The sequence below is a fragment of the Astyanax mexicanus genome, chromosome 12 (assembly GCF_023375975.1).
Source record: "Astyanax mexicanus isolate ESR-SI-001 chromosome 12, AstMex3_surface, whole genome shotgun sequence".
In the NCBI taxonomy this organism is placed as follows: domain Eukaryota; kingdom Metazoa; phylum Chordata; class Actinopteri; order Characiformes; family Acestrorhamphidae; genus Astyanax; species Astyanax mexicanus.
In genome coordinates this window covers 37,131,056-37,150,892 of record NC_064419.1, presented here as the reverse complement: position 1 = coordinate 37,150,892, position 19,837 = coordinate 37,131,056, and the positions used below count along the sequence as shown (strand labels likewise).

At 39.2% G+C, this 19,837-nt stretch overlaps 1 protein-coding gene across 1 annotated transcript in view; it reads left to right on the top strand.

The window, feature by feature from the left end:
* The window catches only part of commd10 (COMM domain containing 10), a 50,404-nt gene extending 31,699 nt beyond the window's left edge, over positions 1 to 18,705 (top strand). Inside the window, exons 6-7 of the mRNA XM_007260782.4 lie at positions 17,476 to 17,535; positions 17,669 to 18,705. Of these exons, the coding sequence (XP_007260844.3) occupies positions 17,476 to 17,535; positions 17,669 to 17,707 (99 nt within the window). The 3' untranslated portion in view covers positions 17,708 to 18,705. The remainder of the gene's footprint in view (positions 1 to 17,475; positions 17,536 to 17,668) is intronic.
* Positions 18,706 to 19,837: the final 1,132 nt, after the last annotated feature.

Sequence of the window (19,837 nt, the reverse complement as noted above, 5' to 3'; positions counted from 1 at the left end):
GAGAGCGTCATCTACCCATCCAGAGAGAGCAAGGCCAATTGTGCTCTCTCAGGTAGCCGATGGCAAGCTACATAAACAGGATTTGAACCGCCGATCTCCTGATCATAGTGGCATACAGAAGTATCTTGTAATGTATGTCTATCGCATGTTTGGCGCAAAATGCCAGATGTCTCATTGTGAAGTTGTGGAGGTTTCATATTGTGACTTGCAATAATCCATCCCCTGCGTCTTGAGTCAGACTGGCGATGCAGCTGACCATGTGATAGTATTGTTGTATTCAAGATTAAATTTTAAACAGTGTTCGTTTTTAAAATATCCTGCACTATAGATGTATGCATAGTTAAAGGAGTCGCGTGGCTATGAGTAGTGAATGCTGCACAGACTGTTTGTGTAAACAGCATAAAAAAAAGAGACAGCATTAGTTCTTAGCTGTGGTAATTAGTGGTTTCTGAGGTAATTACTGGCTAATATATCAGATTAAACTGCACTTTATCAGCAGTTTAGCTTAAATAAAGAGTATATTTCATAGCTGTGACGGATCGAGACCAGATCATGTTCTCACCACAAGCAAATTGCTCCAGAGTTTGTTTAGGACTGGACCAGGACCACCTCTTCTAGCTGGTTTCGGTACTGTTGTGTTTTTTTATCCGCATTCGAGTGTGATTACTGTTTTCACACCTGCTCAATTAAACCACACTAAGGGTCCAAACGAAACTGAGTCTGTTTTAACCAGACCAAATAGTGCTGGTGTGAAAATACCCTAACATTAAGTTGATCTATCAAAGTGCCTGTAATGAAGACGAAAAGTGATCTGGCATTGTATTGAATTGCACCCCACATCATGACATCAGCTCTTCTGGACTTGTGGTGCATGACAACAAACCATTGAGACAAATATGTGAGGCTCATCACTGAAGATGATCTGCTGTCAGTCAGTTCATGACAGTCTAGTATGACTACCCAGCAAGTTTCATTCCTGTCAGTTGAATCCTTCTGGGTGATGAGTGTAGTATGTAGGAAAAAATAGATTTTTGTTGCTACTGTTATTATTATTATTATTATTATTATTATTATTACTTGGCAGCAGTATCATTTTACTTATAAACACCCCATAAAAAATAAAGCCATTAGTCAGGCTCTGCGACTGAATGGCAGCCTATCATTTCAGCGTTGGTAACATATCTTGATGCTTGCTCCCACTGCCTTCCCTAAAGCCAATTTAAATGTGTTTTTTTCCCTCACTGTGGAGTTATGCCTTTGTTATGGTATGATATTAATGTGGGCAGCATGCATACGTCAACCCCATTGTGATGGTGCTGGAAGGAGCTGTGCAGATGCAGACATTTGGCGGGGTTTGTCAGCTGTGGATAGCAGCAAACCTGTGAGTTCTTGATAAGACTCCAAGCTCTCAAACCCTAAAACCGGTACTGGTATGGGGCGAAATGGAAAGATAAGATTGACAGGGATTTTTTTTTTTTTTAAACTGCTCCTGGTAATTACCCAGTGAAGAAGTCCTCTAACCATTACGAGAAACCCTCCTCACAATCCTTTTAGTCGCAGTTTTGTGTGGAAAAGTGCCTTATTTGAGGCGCCATCTTCCCCACATTTTGAGTATTTACTTTGCCTTAAGCTTTGGTTTGAAGCCAGTCCCTCGTTTCTATGATTGAGATGCTCATCTCAAAAATATTTAAATACAGACACCCAGCAACACTCAAAACAAAACTGACAGTGGCTCCAGATTTGTTGCTCGCGTGGCGTTGGACCAGCAGACACTATATAATTCATGCCGGACTGATGTGTTCAGTCATTCAGCAGCTGGTTTTAATACACCTGGCTTCAGACATGTTTACTGAAAGTGTGTCAGGCGACGGTCTGTGCTAAATTATGAATGTCAGGCTTCAGTCGGCATTCTATAGAGCATTACATTTAAGCTTCAAGGCACCGTGTGCCCTACTTTCCAAAAAACCTATATGTATGAACCCCGTCTTTATTCGACCGAGTAAACCAATAACTGTAGAGGCCAGTGGTTCTATAGAAATGAAGACAGAAATGTCTACCATGTTGTCCAATGTGCAACCAGAATCTGTGGCTTGAATAAATTTGCCTACTTACTTGCTAGATATACACATTCTTCCAGAACAGTTGTCTCAGACTGCCTTCATTGAGCTTACAGCACTGCCTAAAGGATCAGAAGCAATGTGTAAGGTGTAAAATTGTAACATCAAATCTTTATTTTATTACATAACTATTTATATTCCCATCAAATTACATTATTGGAGCTTAGCTCTATTTGCTGGTAAACTGAACCTATTTTATGTTAACGTCAGACTTAACAAATAAACTGCTGACAAATTCGAACAGAGTAACCCAGTATATAATAGTATGATTAACTAGCTAGTTAGCGCTACCTGATATCTATCAATCATCTGACATCTAATGCTTACAGTCTGTTTCAGCCAACACTGTCAGTCACTTCGTTCCTAATTGTAACTCTGCATTTATATAATATTGCAGAATAATATTTTAGAAACTAATTTATGGGGCAAAATAAATGTGGCAATATTAGCACAGATGGAAAGACAGTTTACAGGTTTAGGAAAATAAAAATAATAGTTGGCAGAGAAGCTAGACTTCACTTTTAAGAGATTGCACCGAGTTGCACTGTCCATGCTTATATACAGTCACTGGAGTAAACACTCAAAAGTGAGCCTCATAGACAATTGTTGTGTATCGGTTCCCAAAAACAATATGGATTTTTTAATTCTTGGCTCACATGAAGAGATTGCTTTCAGATAATTTAGAGTTTAAACCTCTCCCACTAGAGAGCAGTGTTGTACTCAGTGATTGTGTGTTGTGTATACTAGGACAGTTTACCTAAAAAAGTATGATATACCTAAAATTTATTTGCTGACAGTATTGCAAAATACTGCAATCTCAAGTTTGTTCGATAGATCCTTTCATAGCTCAGGTTTGATATGTCCAACATGTTCTGACCTCATTATGATAATAGCTACTCACAGTATGGGCTGAATTATGCACTCTTGAGAGGGAAATCCAGTTAGTGCTGGAAACCTTTCATTTTATGCATGTTCTTTGTTTTTTTTGTGTTTTTTTTTTTAGAGTTAAATGTTCTACATATATGAGAGTTTGAATCAGAAATGACACATAATGATCACAATATATTTTAAAATACATATAGTATCTCAAGCTTCTTGCCAATTCACAGCCCTACTCATAGACCAGTTCATTTGGTACATTTTATATCACATGTTGGGAATGCCAAACATTTTCGGACCTCACGGCACTGATTGGTATTAAGCCTGACCGTCTGGCTGCAGGGTTTCAGAGTGGGGGCGGGGGGCAGATTTGGCTGTATGGAGCCAGTCTCTCAGCATGTTGCAGTATATGTCAAAAGCTTCTTTCGATATTAGATGTAAACAAGATCCTGCATTTCCCCCAGTGGAGTCTGCTGAGGTACCTCAGCCCTGTAGAGCAACCCACTCATGGCTCTCTCCTAATTAGGACAAGGATTTTCCCTTTCCTGTGTGCAGCAGCAGCAGGTCTTGGCATAATATCCAGGCCAAATTTGTGAGAGAGCTGAATGTGTCCAGATCCTTATTAATGCAAAAAGTAAACCAAGCATGAGAGATCTGGACATCTACGCCTTCAGAAATCGACATCTCCAGCCCGTTTTTTCGGCTCTCTCCACCACAGCAGATATCACAATTCCTCTGCGGTTCTTTTTTTTTTTTTTTTTAAATCAGATTTTGTGAAGTGGCAAATAATTAGTTTAGGCCCTCCTATATGCTAATGAGTCGCTAATCTCCTCACGAGCGGGGGTCTTAATGAGGGCGACTTATCCGAAGCGAGAGCGGGAGTATGGAAATAAGTCGCATCGTGGGATGGGAGAACTGAGCGCCTCTGCGTAGTTTGAAGCTCCTCAAACCAGGCCTGTTGTCCTCTGAGGCCACTATCAGAAAGTAAACAAACAGTAATGAATTGCGGGGAAGAACCTTCGCTTGTGAAGTCTGTGGCCTCCAACTCGTGGATGAGGGAAATAGGGCACTGTTCATTAAAGGAACGCTGGATGTGAGCACATCAAAAATCTCCTCGCAGTTACTGTGGAGAAGTGAAACGATGGGTGGTGGAGATGGGGGAGGGGTGGAGCAATGTATGTAAATATATTGGGACACATAAAGCTGAATTTCAGAAGCATGAAAATGCTGAGTTAATCCCAAAACATGTTTACAAGGCACGGAGAAGCCTAATGCTCTACAGTTCTGTGTACAGTGCTCTGCAAAAATCACAGTTTAATAGTTTTCAGACATAAAAAAGGAGTAAATTTTTTTTAGATATTAAAAGTTTTTTTTTCTGAGGGAATTAGATAAAACATCTTTTTAAAAAAGTTGTTGAAGTTCCTAATGGTCTCCTGTGATAATCCAGTTCTTGCTGATTTTTCAGATGTTAGTTGTGTAGTGCATATATAATGCATCCAAGACCAGACCATAAATAGCCCTGGAAAAAAATAAGAGACCACTTAAAATGATGAGTTTCTTAGATTTTACCTAATTGAAAACCTCTGGAATATAATCAAGAGGAAGATGGATGATCACAGCCATCAAACCAAGCTGAACTGCTTGAATTTGTGGACAAGGAGTAGCGTAAAGTTATCCAAAAGCAGAGTGTAAGACTGGTGGAGGAGAACATGCCGAGATACATGAAAACTGTGATTAAAAACCAGGGTTATTCCACCAACTCTTAAAACTTTATGAATATGAACTTGTTTTCTTTGCATTATTTAAGGTCTGATAGCTTTCCATCTTTTTTGTTATTTTAGCAATTTTCTCATTTCTGCAAAAAAAAACCCTCTCTAAATGACAATATTTTTATTTGGAATTTGTGGTATATAGAATAAAACAACAATATTCATTTTACTTAAATATATACCTATAAATAACAAAATCAGAGAAACTGATTCAGAAACTGAAGTGGTCTACCCATTAAGTTTCGTTCCTGTAGGCTGGACTCCTTCTGGGTACAACTACTGTGAGTGTATGTACATAAGGATGAGGAATGCCATAGGAAAATAAGTTGCTGGGAGAAAACTTTTTAGAAAACTTATTTTTTTTTAAACAAAATGAAATAATATGGCACTCGTTTCTAGGTCTGTGTGTGACCAATGTCTTAGTCTCGCTCCTGCGAGCTTCCATACAGCATTCCCCAGAAAGCTGGCAGTCATTTACCCCCATTCCCACCCCCACCCTAAACATTTCACCCTACTTCTGCCTGCAGTCCTGTAGATGCTGAATCACATAATGTATTTGACACAGTTTATTCACAAGTAAAAATGTTTCTCCAGAAATAATGTAAAGAATTATTTACATTGGGCCTGTTAACATTTGTTTTCAAGTAACTTTACCATAGGCTTTTTATTTCCAATTAAAAAATGTGTGATACACTATAGGTAAAACAGTAATGCATTCATTTCTAGTGATGGTTTATTATTAATTAGGGCTGCATTGTATAGGTACAAAATGACATTACTATATTTGAAAATAGAGGTTTTATAAGCAGAAAGTCATTTAGGCAACATGTTTTGAATAGATACGGACCAATCATTGTTGTTGGGGATGATAATAAAAGCAGATAGTATTTTAGTTCAATTGGCGAATACCATGGCTAAGACCAATCACATTAATACATCAAGGCAAACCTGGTAATGCATCATCATGCAGCATGTCCCTCGAGATGAAATATTCTGTACATCTCTGCTGCTGATGTACTTTCAGTGGTGGCTAAATGTAGTGTGCACTGTTTGTGTGTGGATAGTGGTGTTTGTTAGCTCTGCTGAATTGCTGTGCTAACAGCCACTCACTCTATGTACTGAAAAATACACTCTTGATAGGGTTTAGTTTGGTTAGTTTGGTTAGTGGAGTAAAAGTTGTTTTTTTGTTCATTTTCCATCACAAGCATAGTTAGTCCTACACACTGTACAAATATGAGTTTGAATCAAAAAGGGCAAATAAATAAATGCTTGACTGACAGAGTCAAGCCTGCAGATACAGTGGAGAATACAACAAGCCAATCAATCTTTCCATCTCTAATCATGATATCCATAATGCTCTTGTCATAATATTAATAATGCCCTTTGTGTATTGAAAATAAATGTTTGGCAGATATAATCTGGCAGATTGGAAAATGAGAAAAATGGTCATTTCTTTAAATTAAATTATTTAAATTAAATTAACATTGCACATCCTTCAATGTGACTATTGAACATTTAGACATTGTGATGACTATGCTGAAGCTATATATTATTTAGCTCTAATTATTACCACATCATACATTATAGTAGTGTTTCTGGTCTTGAATAATCTATTTTGAATATTGTTCCCAATTTTTATTTAGTTTTTATTTAGACTTTATCATTGACAGTTGGCAGTCCTGAAACGAAAGTTATTGTGGTGGGTCTCACAGGAATTTATACCTCTACTCCTAACAACTGACCAAGTCCTAGTAGGCTGTCAAACTGACCCCATTAGATAAACAGCATTTAAAGCTTTCATCATTGATGGAGGGGAAAACTCATCAAGCTATACTGGATCAGAAAAGCTCCACATGTCCGTCCTACCACTGTATCGGTCTACCCTTCCACTGTGAGAAGATGACTTAACACTGTGGGTCTAAAAGGATGTGGAGATGATTGGGAGGTTCTGAGAAATGGAAACAAACTTAAAAATAAGCTTTTGATCTCCAAATCAAACTGCTGAAGCTGCTGATGTTCTCGGAACTTTGAGTCACCACCTCAAAGTCCAGACCTCAACATTATTGAGCATGTGTTTGATTATTTGGGTGGTGAGAAAATAAGACTGAACATTGCAGGCGTGGTGAAATTCTTATAGAGTGAAAGCAAGCTATAAATTAGTGCACTCAATAAATACTGTAACATTTAATAGTATATTTATTTGTTGAGGAATATGTTTAATACTCTGTTAAATATGTTCTCTGATCTTTCAATTGATAGTCATGTTTTACTGGGTGGTTTACAGGGTGATTTCTTAATTTGGCCACTTTTGTATTTTCTACACCACTGCTTTCTGCACATAATATCTCCAAAAACCAAACCATATGTGGAGGATGAATATTGAGCGGAACTGTTTATGGATAATAAGAAAAGTTGTACAGCGTTTTCAAATGTTTCAATTTGTGCCTCGTTTACATCCATCCAGTGCGTGCGTTGCCACCGGGGACTTTGAGAATGACTTTCTGTCCACAAATTAAACCCGCTGTGTCAGATGTGATTAGTCTGTGTGTCTGTGTGAGTCTTTGGTGAATAAATTGTGAGGAGGCCTCCAGCAAGCTTGCTGGTTTGAGATCAGTCGTGTCCTCTTGAATATGGCACGGCTCTGAACTCCCCTCTAGCCATGTTTTAAAGGGTTACGGTCCCGGGCAAGTGCAAGCGGTTCTTTCCCTGGCAAATGAAAAGCAGCCCCAGACCATTGCTGCCTGGCTCTGGCTGGCTGTGATGTGGCGGAGCAGTGATTGGCCTTATGAGCAAACTCTCGAAAATGAGTCCCGACCGCAGTGGCTTATAGGGGAGTGGGGACAGGGTTCAGTGAAGTTGTGAGCCATAGGAAGACATCATGCTAAGCTTGATGAGAGGCTCATGGATTGAGTTTATGGTTTTCATTAAAGAGGAAAGAACCAAAAGCCCTCATCACTCACTGAAGATATCTTCAAATAGAGCAACTGTGAAACTCTGTTAGCAAAATAATCAACTCAGTAAGGGCCCCAGGGACCGAATGAACTCGCAGTGTTCATCCGAGTCCTTGCAGACATAACTTGGGAATAAATTCAACAGTGGTAATTTTGTTGGGGAGGAATCTGAGCCCCGGCAGACAAGTATGAATTAATATAATAATATTAATTCAAGATTATTGAAATGAATCAGCGTCATGCGCAAAATGTGCTGTTAACTGATAACTTACTCAATGAGAGAGAGCTAAGATGGAAGAAATGGAAGGGAAAAATTAATCAATTTCCCTGCACTGCACAGTGCACACATTAGATTGTATATTACTATCAGATCTGGCAAACAACAAACACGTCTAGAAAAATCTGTATAATGCATACTTTGTGGTTATGAGGTTTATGATGAGAAATTTGAGAAAATTCTTATAATATGTTGAATATAATATACAGTACATTGGTTCATCCTTTAGTGGTGTAGTGACTAAAACTGTGTCTCATTAATCATTTTACCATGTCCTTGTCCTTTTGCTCACAAGTTCTGATTTGGTGAGTCCTTGATGACCCTTAAGTCCAGGTTTAGGGTCGTTGTATTACTTTATTAGCTGAACAGAAATTAAATGAGGCCTCAGACAAACTGACAGATGTCTTCTTCTGCAACAAATGTCCTCAGAAGTGATTGTGACATGATGCTTTTCCTTGTCAGTTGTCGCCCTAAGAAAAGCAGCAGAGTTCCCTGGCAGTCCATAAGTCATGGGACAGAAACTACTGTTGCTTTGAATGTCCATGTGATTTCTGTCATAATTGTTTGTTTTGTTATATGGACAATTCTAGCCAGATGCCGCTGGTCATGATCATTATCACCCACTATGCTGTTTACTGTGGACAGTAATACATGGTATGACGTTTTCCAAGTTTACATGTTGGCCAGGTGTCAACCTCGCTTAGAAGGTAACACCTCACCCCTTATAGAGGTGCTGTACTCCAACTTTAACATAACTTTTGGATTGTCAATGCACTTTAACATTGCTTAATATTCCAAAAGTTTAACACTGAGTTGGTCGGCTTCAGGTTGCAAAGTCTTCCCCTTTATAATATGACTCCTGATCCAGTTTTAATTCTGCAAGTGTTTTATTTAGCTAAAGATACAAAGCTGACAACAACAACAAAAAGTTAATATATTACTTGAAGGTGTTGTTTACTAAATTGCTATGTAGTATATTATTTAAACAACATAAGTAGCATTTATACCTCTCAAAAAAGCAAAATGCTTAAAAGGATATTTGATTAGCACGATGAAGCTAACTTTACTCGTTCTTCTGGCCTTTCCCTCGGAGTGGCCACTTGGGTAATGCAGGTAATGTCAATAATTTAAAGATATTTGCTTATTAAATATCTATGAAGCATCTATTAGCTCTTTCAGATTCTTGTTAAGTAGTTGTGGGCCACATGGGGTGACCCTCTGCTAACTGGAACCATACTCTTTTTCAAACCAATGTTTCTGTTCCAGAACAGTAAAACATGATTACATTTATGGTAGTCTATTTGTAGAGTACTGTTCATTTCCATTTAAATTTGTTATTTTCTTGAATTTGGATCCATGCTCTGTGATAAATATTTAAAATATATGTGTTTATGTTTTGTTTATGGTTTGAGTCAATGGATGACTGTAAAATGGCATTCAGTTGGTTGGAAACTCACAATTTCAGCCTCACTTACAGTCGCTTAAGGGCTGCAAAGAGAAAAAAGAAACCTCTTTCTCAACAACATCTAACATATATGTCGAGGGAAATGAAATGCATGGCTGGTGATATAGTTTTTGCCGGTTGTTGTTGTGGTTGGTACTATTACCATATGCTAAACCAGTGCTCTACACTCCATTCATGCTTCATACCATTCACTCCAGCTCCATTGAGTGCGCCTCTCTGCATATTATTTAGGCTTATTAGAGGGAGTAGAACTGCGAGAGGCCTTTTTTTTTTCTTTTTTTTTTCCTCATTTCCTTATTTTTTCCATGCTAAGCTGGTTTGTGGTTTGAGAAGCAGTGGGGAAGGTGAGGCCTACCCCACTGTCCTTGGATGAGGCCAGCGCTGAAAGAGCGCTCTGTATGGCCAGGCCTGTCATTCCGCGCCTTTTGAGCTGGGAGCCGTCGGGGGACAATCCCAGTCTTTGTGCCGGGCCGTTATTGCACTCTAGCTGTGTACTGTACTGAATGGCAGTGTGAAAATCGTGTGAAAATCCCCCCTGGCTCACATGAATTCAGGCAGCTTCAGGGGGACACCAAGACCTCGGTGGAACAATGAGGCATGTTTTTTCAATTCCAGTTGCTGCTCACAAACAAAAAGAAATGTCCAGACAAATGGCCTGGAGGCTCGGGGCTCAGACTAATATGAAGTCCTGAGACGCGTCGTCTGTGGTTGTCTGTTGTCGATGCTTGATGCATATTGTGTGGGTCAGGAGTCGGATGTGCACCCTGCTTGCTTTTGTTGGAGCGGAGATCCAGATTTATTTTTGCCCTCCTCCTCCTCCTCCCCCTCTCCCCGCCTCCAAAGCCACAAGAGTGGATGTGGTTTATTGTGATGGTGGAACAGCGAAGGGTCCGCCCCTGTCCAAGGTGACCTCATCTTTACTAAACAAATTACAAGGTAAGGAGTTATGTCTCATTGCTTCCTCATTTGTGTGGATAGACCTGATGATGACTATTTGCTGCTTGTAATATGCCTGTGGATGAGTTGTCCTACTATTTGTTTCTCATGTTACCACATTTTTTTGTATCTGAAGCTTTTAAATTGTATAATCTCTGGTGAATATTGTTTTATCGTGCTTATTATATCTTATTTAGGATAGAGATAAAAGAACAACAAAAAAACTATAACTGTAATGTTATAAAAATCAGAGTTTTTAGGAGGTGTGTCAGTGACCTAAAGTCTCAATAAAGCCGTGGGCCAGAGGACATGTCTGTCTGCTTGAACTAGACATCTCACATCTTTTTTGTTTTGCTGCAAATTCAATAACTCATGGGATCAATTTCTAAAGGGGGAGTGAGGGAGAGAGTGGGCAAGCTCACGCTGGGCAGTTTGGATGATTGTCCTCTGTGGGAAGTATCTGTGAAGCTGTGTTGTACCAAAAAAGTTGCTAGAATTGTTGCTTTTCGCAAAGTTGTCAACACTGCATGTAGCCTCTGTCATGGAGGGAGGAGGAATGGAGCACCCAATGTGGTGTAGAACCTTCTAGGTATTGTAGTTCAGTGGATGGGGAATGTGCCAATATTAATAGAATACCAAAATAATATCACCGGACTGGATTTTGCATCATTCTTGTGCTTCAGTTTCTGAATCAGTCTCTGATTTTGCTATTTATAGGTATATATTTGAGTAAAATTAATATTTTGTTATTCTATAAACCACTGACGACATTTCTCTCAAATTCCAAATAAAAATATTGTAATTTAGAGCATTTAGTTGCAGAAAATGCAGAGCTCAGAAATCAATATTTGGTGGAATAACCCTGGTTTTTAATCACAGGTTTCATGCATCTTGGCATGTTCTCCTTCATTAGTCTTACACACTGATTTTGGATAACTTTATGCCACTCCTGTTGCACATATTCAAGCAGTTCAGCTTGGTTTAATGGCGTTTGATCATCCATCTTCCTCTTAACTAATTAACATATGAGGTTCTACAATTGGGTAAAATCAAAGAAACTCATAATTTTTAAATGGTTTAATTTTTTTCCAGAGCTGTAGGTACCTATTAAGTAGTTAAGTCAGTTGTGGGGGGGGGGGGGGGGTGGGGGAACTGAGAAATCATCAGTGCCTCTAAACAAGAAGCGGACTGATTTACGAGATAACAAAATCCTACAGAGGCCTGTAAGAGAATGCATTACTCAGATTAAAGTGGCCTGTTGTGAGCTCCCTCCGTTTCTCTGCTTTTTTTCCAATCACGAATGCCATTTTGTTTTCTGTCTGAACGGGTGCGAGCGTCTGACATGCTCTCCTCTTCTTCTCTCCTCTAATTGGATCATTCTATTTATCTGGAGGCCGACTCCATCTTGGCTTTCGATAAATGCCAATCCGGCGGCGAGGCGGATGGATGCCTCTCTGATAGCGCATCCGCATTTAGGCTTCTCCGTTCTCCGAGTGCTGAAAACACATGAAAAACACACACTCGCCTCCAGGGTGCTTCAGTTGCTGAAGAAGAGGTGCGAAAAAAACAGAGGGTGCCGCGCACACCCGCCTCTACATCAACTATTGGATATTTTTGATATCACATCTGGGCTCTGTTTACTCTAAAGTGCGTCCTACGGCGAGGGGAACAACCGAGCCTGATTTTTGGCAGCATGTGTCTTCCTTTTAAATAAATGAGTTTTCAGTCTGTAGATTGAAAAAAAGGGGACATGCTTCTTTTTTTGAACACTGCATTTCCTGCGGTGGAATTCTGAATCGAGTTGCTCTGAGCGAGTGTCTTCCTGAGCTGTCTTTTGTGAATGATCTGTGTTGTGTATGAAATCAACAGGAAATAAAAACACAGCGATTAACCGCCACACCCCATCCCTGTTTATGCTTACAGTTGGCTCACATGTTTCACATTGTATACACACACACATATGACTCCTAGCACGTCTCGTTGTGCTTGTATCCTGCTGCTTCTCATTCGCTTGTTGGTTGCTCTGGGACTGATCCCAATTCCTTAGAGGCTTTGCTGTCTTGCTGTCTCTAAGCAGCCACCTATTGGCTAACGTCCTCCGGTATGTTTACAGTTTGGGGGGAGATGACCATTCTTCCCCCTCCCTGTACGTGGCCTTCTCAGTTTAGTCCATTGTCTTTAAAAGACAATAGCTAGAGCTACAAAGTTTCAGTTTGTTTAAGACCTTTTATTTGTTTATTTGTGCAGAGTTCACGGTCGTGCTGCGGTCTTTATATCTCCACACTGTTTGTTCCCTACGAGCATCAGGGTGCATGGCCAAATATTTGAGGGCCGTTCCTCTTTGACAGGATGTGAAACACATTTTACTATGTAGATAATAATGCTGCTCTAAACCCAGGCAATATGCTCATTAAATTTGTCCAGCATGTTTCATTAGCAATTCATAGTGGCTGAAAAACAGCACCGCTCAATTAAGATGGTCAGAATTTCTTCCCCCCCCCCCCCCATGTTTCATTTAGATAGGAAGGGTGGAAAACAATTTTCTGCAAACATATTATTAATTTTGTAAATGTCGAGGCCAGGCATAATAGGAAATTGCTTTTAAGCATAGTTATTTGCAGGTTCCTTGTTCCAGCATGCTTTCCCAATTTTCGTCATTATCCAGAAGAAACTCCCACCACCTTGAAATGACAAACAAAACTTTACAATGTATTCCTCAGAGCGGCAGGGCAATTACACAAAGGGAGACTGACATTTTGTACAGAGACAGGCAGCGTAGTATGGCAGAAAAGGCTTTCCAAGAGCTCGGTGACCATGGCAACCAGTTAACCTAGGAATCGGGGGGGGGGGGGGGGGGGGGGTTGGAGGGCTGGGAGGGGGGGGCTATTCATAATTAAGGATGTTTGGAGGAGCTCGGCTTTGGTCAACATTTCAGTCAAAGATTTGCAGGGTCAATATATACATTTTCCATATATATATATATATATATATATATATATATATATATATATATATATATATATATATATACATACAGTATATCCTTCAGAATCTAAGCCACAGCGCACAGGTTTCTCTGTATTGATTTTTGTCTTCTCTTATCTTCTCCACTTTGGCGAGGGTTTCTATCACTGTTTCTTTTCTTTCTTCATACATGAGGCGTTATACCAGTTTAAGACTGTATAAAGAGTTGCTCTAATTAGGTTTCACAGGTGGTGATTCAGCTGCAGCCTATTTCTGAGGATAGGAATTTAATCCTTTTGAATGTATTTTCTGAATCCTCAAATTACACTGACGCAGCACACAATGCCGTATCAGATGCGATATTTCTTTAGCCGTTGTCGTCAGCGCCGGCCTCTTCTCCCACGCCAGGGGCAGCGTTTAGTCAGTTTTCAGATCTTAACATGCTTACAAACACAATGCTCCTTAACCCTATTTACGGATATATTTCAATCTTAATCTGTCGCTGCATCTGGCAGCTCTGCTCACCATATGTTATATAATTTCTTCTTGATAAAGAGCTTTCGGAATGCGAGGTCTAAAAAAAAAAAAAATACTGGAGACGAGGATACTCACGCCTGGGGGTTTCGCTTAGCACTCGTTTTTTTGCTTATATATACTCATTTCACCGTTTGGCACTGTAATGCCTGTGAGTGACGGGGGTAGAGAGGTAGTGGGGAGCCAGCAGACTGGCCGTTTAGTTTTTAGTTTGTGTTGTTTTTTTTTTTTGTATGAATAAAACTAAAAAATATATATTTTTGAAGATTTTTTAGGGAATTTCTCTGACATCAAACTTTGAAAAAAAGAGAGAAAAATCTGTGGCCCACGAAACCAAATGATTCATGAGAAGTGCCTTTTTGTGTCAGCTGTTCCTCCTCACTTGCTCAGCTCCGAGAAAGAAAAAAAAAAAAACGAAAAGCGAAAAATGTCAGGCTCCACCATCGTATGAATCAACATTAGTCATTAATGTTTCATTCAGAAATCATAAATAAACCTCGGCGATGGCTGCTCAAAGGGCGTCGTCTTCCTGAGAGTTGTCCCTGCTGTATATTTGAACACAGTGCTGCCATGAGAGGGTGAAAACGATAAGAAGCTACCTCTCTTTCAGGGCTTATCTCCAGAGTTCTGAGGTTCACCTCAGCGTTTTGGGTGTGCAGGAAAGTACACCCATTAGTGTTAACCTAGATATGTCAGAAGAAGCATGGCTCTTGTGTTGCAACACTGGGCTGGATTTTAACCCTTGCTATTTGACACACATTTGCTTTCATCCCTGGTGTGCAGGAGGCTCGTCACACACACACTCACACACACACACACACACACACACACTCACACATACACATACACACACACAAAGCACAGATCTCCTGTTTTTTTTGCAGTGCAAACCTCCCACGTTAGGATATAGAGAATGTCTTCATGCCACATAGTTGTCAGGCTTAAAGATAAGGCTTGTTATTGTTTGGGCATCCTGAGAATCTTTCCCAGAGTGTGCTGATACTTTAGTTTTCCCAGAGATTTAAGATTCATATGGCAGCAGGTTTTTGTTTTATGTTCCACATCAGATCAGGGCTAAAAGATAAATCATATTTTTATCGTTATTGCAATATGTGTTTACGATAAACACATCAAAAGAGCTGCAAAAACATCAGATTCAAATCCAGCTCAAATTGTTTTAGCCACATGCAGCAACAAAGGGAGCTCTGTACGCTGTGGACTGTGTTCATGTAAGCACAGCCAAGGAAAAAATAAAAAGTTAGAGAAGCTTAAACTAATATATGGTCTTAATTTACTAGTTTGTGCGGAATAAAAATTCTAATTGTTATCCTTTTTTTCCTCAAATTTTCCCATTTTCTCCAAATTTAGCTAGGCCAATTGTCCCATCCATTCAGCTGCTAGTCAGCTGTACATCTCCCTCAACACAAGGAGGGTGAAGACTAGCACATGCCTCCTCCGATACATGTGAAGTCAGCCACAACCCATTTTTAAACTGCTGCTGATGCAGTATTGGTGAGTAGCATCACAGCACATTTGGAGGAAAGCGCAGCGACTCGGTTCTGATACATCAGCTCACAGATGCCTTGTGCTGATCGACATCACCCTAGCTGTGATGAGGAGAAAAAACGCCATGTACCCATCCTGAGAGAGCACTTAATGTGCTCTAGCAGCTGATGGCAAGCTGCATGACCAGGATTCGAACCAGTGATTTTCCCGATCATAATGGCAGTGCAGTAGACGGCTAGACCACTCAGCACCCTGAAACTGTTATCCTATATAAAATAAAACTTGAATAGTTATTTTGCTGCAGTAGTAAAATTCTTAAAACAAATACATTTTATCAGTGTTCTTTTTTTCATATCTAAAAAAATATAGTTATCACAGAAATACCCTGAAATATTGTGATATTATTTTAGGGCCATATCGCCCTCCCCTACTCTTACATCAGATTTTGGAAAGACATTGTCTGCACAAAAGCAGAACAGTTCTGTACAGTTAAGATGGTAATCATTGTTTTGATTTGGTCCCAAAAGACTGGAATATTCTCTTGCTGGAGCAGTTTCTATGCACACTCAGTTATTTGCATCATGTTTGTTTTAGCCTATAGATAATGTGCTGCCTTTGTCCAGGACGAGTCTGGCCTACATATACACCATATCTCCAGTGGCCCCTGCTAAAGATAACGTTTCCCCTTTTACTCTTAATTATGGATGATAATGTCGCGTCTAATTAATGTCCTTGCCATTAATGTGGGCTGACACATTGCTCCCCCTAAGAGATTTCAGCCCCTCAGCCTCACGCCACTTCTGTTCTGGTTCGAGGAAAGACGCTCCACAGTAACCACCAGCATACATGTGATATTCATGATTTCTATTATGACAGTTACTGCATGTGCACTTCTGCATGGTACTGCCTTGACATTTTGCAGGTTTTCTCATACATTATTCTTATACATGTTGGAGCTTCAGATGGTTCTGTGGTTGCGCGAATTCATAGAAAAAAAAATCCTTCTTTTTTGGTTCCATTATGTACCATATTTAAGTTCGGGGAACATTGACTTTATCACTTTTATATTTTATTTCAATATTGTTTCCATTTTCGCCCCAATTTACATGGCCAATTACCCAACCCACTTATTAGGACTCCCCCTATCACTAGTGATGCCCCAACACACCAGAAGGGTAAAGACTAGCACATGCCTCCTCCTAGACATGTGAAGTCAGCCACCGCCTCTTTTGGAGCTGCTGCTGATGCAGCATTGCCAAGTAGCATCTCAGCACGCTTAGATACATAAGCTCACAGACGCCTTGTGCTGAGCGACATCACCTCAAAAGTGATGTGGAGAAAAAGCACCATCTACCCACCCAGAGAACGAGAGAGCAAAGCCAATTGTGCTCTCTCAGGGCTCCAGTGGCCACTGGCAAGCTACATGAACAGGATTCGAACCGGCTATCTCCTGATTATAGTGGCATTGCTTAGCTGCTGGACCACTAGGAGCCCCCCAACTTTATCACTTTGAAAGGTTTTCACACACTTTTCATATCTACCACAAACTCTAGGGTTTTTATAGAGTGGTTCTGCTGTGGCATCGTTCAAAACCTTTTCAAGCTGATTTATGTTTTTAAGGAGTGTATGTTAAAGAGGTAATTTGTATTTTTTGGGGATTTTGGGGATTTGGGCATTCCGTTTTAGCTCAGATGTTGGGAGTCTCCTACTGGAACGTCTCCACATGTTGCATTTTCTACTCAAAATCAACAGTAGTAAAAGCAATATTATTACTGCTTTATTTTTTAAATTGTAAGAATTGTCCCTTGAAAGTAGTTTAATGCACAGTCATATAAATATAAAATCTATATATATATTAATGCTTTTTTTTTCTTTGCCACATTTTTATGTTATCAATGCGTCCTGCTCACAGATAAAAACAGGTCAATGTAGACGCTTTTGTCTGTTTAATGGAAACTGACTTTATCTGGACAGATGTGCACTAATAATTCATTCATTTATATGGGGAGCTGACAGGGGCCGGCTGTGGCGCTCATTGCTGTTTTTCTTTCTTTCTTTTTTTTTTTCTGTCCTCTAGCATCTGCAGAACGTTTTTGTGGAATTCAGCCACCAGGAACTGCTGGAGTTCTACAACAAGGTCAGACTACATTCGTTTAGTTTTCCGCTTGACTGCTTAGCCAACGCTGTCAGCCACGATACCTATCTTCAAACTGTCACACACTCTTTTCTGTTTATTTCTTTCTTTCATTCATTCTTTCTTTCCTTTGCAGCTAGAGACGATTCAGGCTCAGCTGGACTCCCTTACTTGATGTTCCTGCTGACCTTTGTGAGAGCAAACCCCATTATTTCCCATTGTTATCTTTTGTAAGTTTGATCTAAAGTCTGATCTAAAAAAAAAAAATAGATGATAACCACAGTTTTTCTCACACTTTCATTAATTGTCACCTCATGCACATGCAACAGTCTGTGGTCTAAATTGCGTGGATTGTGTGTGTGTATAGTCCTCCTCTGTATGAATGAGGTGCTCTGCTGCAGATTTGAATCAGAGCACAGACCTTGCCTCAAGCAGTTCTCCTTTTTGGATCCCTAAACTGTGCAATGGTCAGAATCTATTGACTGTGTCTTTACTCCGTAGCAGAGTGCAGGAATGATAATCATGAAAGTACATGCTCGCCTAAAGCTCCCCATAATCATATGCAGCTCGAAGTTTCGTCACTTAAAAAGTGTGAGAGTGTGAAGTCACACTCTTGATCAGTTACTAAGTGTACTGGAGTGCCTGCGTTAAATGGCTTTACAGATTTGATTTATGAAATCCTATTAAACGGTAATGTGACGATGTATATAGCATGTGCTAATTGGGATTACGTGGAACTAGAATTGTTTAAGTTCCTTGTTTGACTCAAAAACACAAAACACTGTAAAGTCTTAATGTAAAGTAGGGTTGCCTGATATTGAGAAAAAATATAATTGCAATATTATACAATATGTTGTTCTGTTATATAAATTTTGACCAGATTCCCTAAGAAGTCAGTAATACAGCATTTAATTATAATATGAATATAATTATACTAACATGAAAAAGTAGAGCAATTAATTTTTCCTTTTGTATCAAGCAAGTTGTAACATGACATGAATTATTTAATTTGCCTTACATGATTTCTGCCCTGTACCATGTAATCTTGCAGAGAACTGTTTCTGTGCTACAATCACTGTGGCAATCAAGGACCAAACTTTCATTACGTTAATAATTGATAATGTTTTGTATGTGTGTATCAATGTGTATTAAAGCAGCAGTGTGTAAAAAATGCTTTCTCTTTGTTTTGTGGGTCACTATTTTCCTTTATTTTTATTTATATAATATATATATTTTTCTTAGTTTTTGGTATAATGCACAGTATATATATATATATATATATATATATATATATATATATATATATATATATATATATATATATATATATATATATATATATATATAATGTGAGAAAGAGCAGGTGTTGGGGACTGATAGACAGTGGAAGGAAATGTATTGCAATTATTTATGAGGGGATTTTCAAGTGTTTAAAATTTTAAGTGCTCGCTATGTGTGATTCATGTCTGGTTTTTCTCTTTAGATTTACAGAACAAGTCAAGCTACTGCATTCCTTTACAGGGAATCTGACCGCTTTGATGGGCTGTGGTGATCATCACTCTGTCTACCTTTGCTCTAATCAGACCTGAAATATAAACCTGAGCACTTTTTATTCAGTTCACCTCTCAACTACTTACATCTTCATCATAATAGCAGGCAGATCTTTCATAGCCTTTCGTAGCTCACACCGATAGTAAAAGTGGTTAAAATCGGACTCTTCCCCCTAATCCAATGTTAATTGTGAGCTGTTCACACTATCTTTTAAATGCACCATATATTCTAGATTTGTCTGAATAGTTGCACCGTTAAATCAACATGTATGTGCAAAAGGGTGATGTTTCACGTGAAGTTTCGGTTTCATCTTCACCAGCATCACAGTAGCTATCAAGGAGGTCCAAAGACTCACATTTGGACTCGTCACTGTAAAAAAAAAAAAAGACATGTTCGCTTTGGGTCCTTGATTACTTTTAATGTTGATTCTAATCTTTTTATTTTCCTTTAACTTTTAGCCACACACCCTTTTGGCTGAGTTTGTCAGTTTCTTTAGAAACACTTGTGACCTGTGCCTTTTAATATTATTTGAGCCTTTACCTCACATATTTTCTCATTATCCTGCTATTGAAAACCTCCCTCATTGCTGTTGCCGATTTTCCTCTTTATTTCTGTTCATTTTCCCTTCTCTTCAGGCCCATTTTTTCCTTCTCATTCACATAAATGTTCCATCGGTTGTGCAGCTCTGGACAAAATTAAGAGACCACTTCATTTTCTGAATCAATTTCTCTGACTTTGCTATTTATAGGTATAT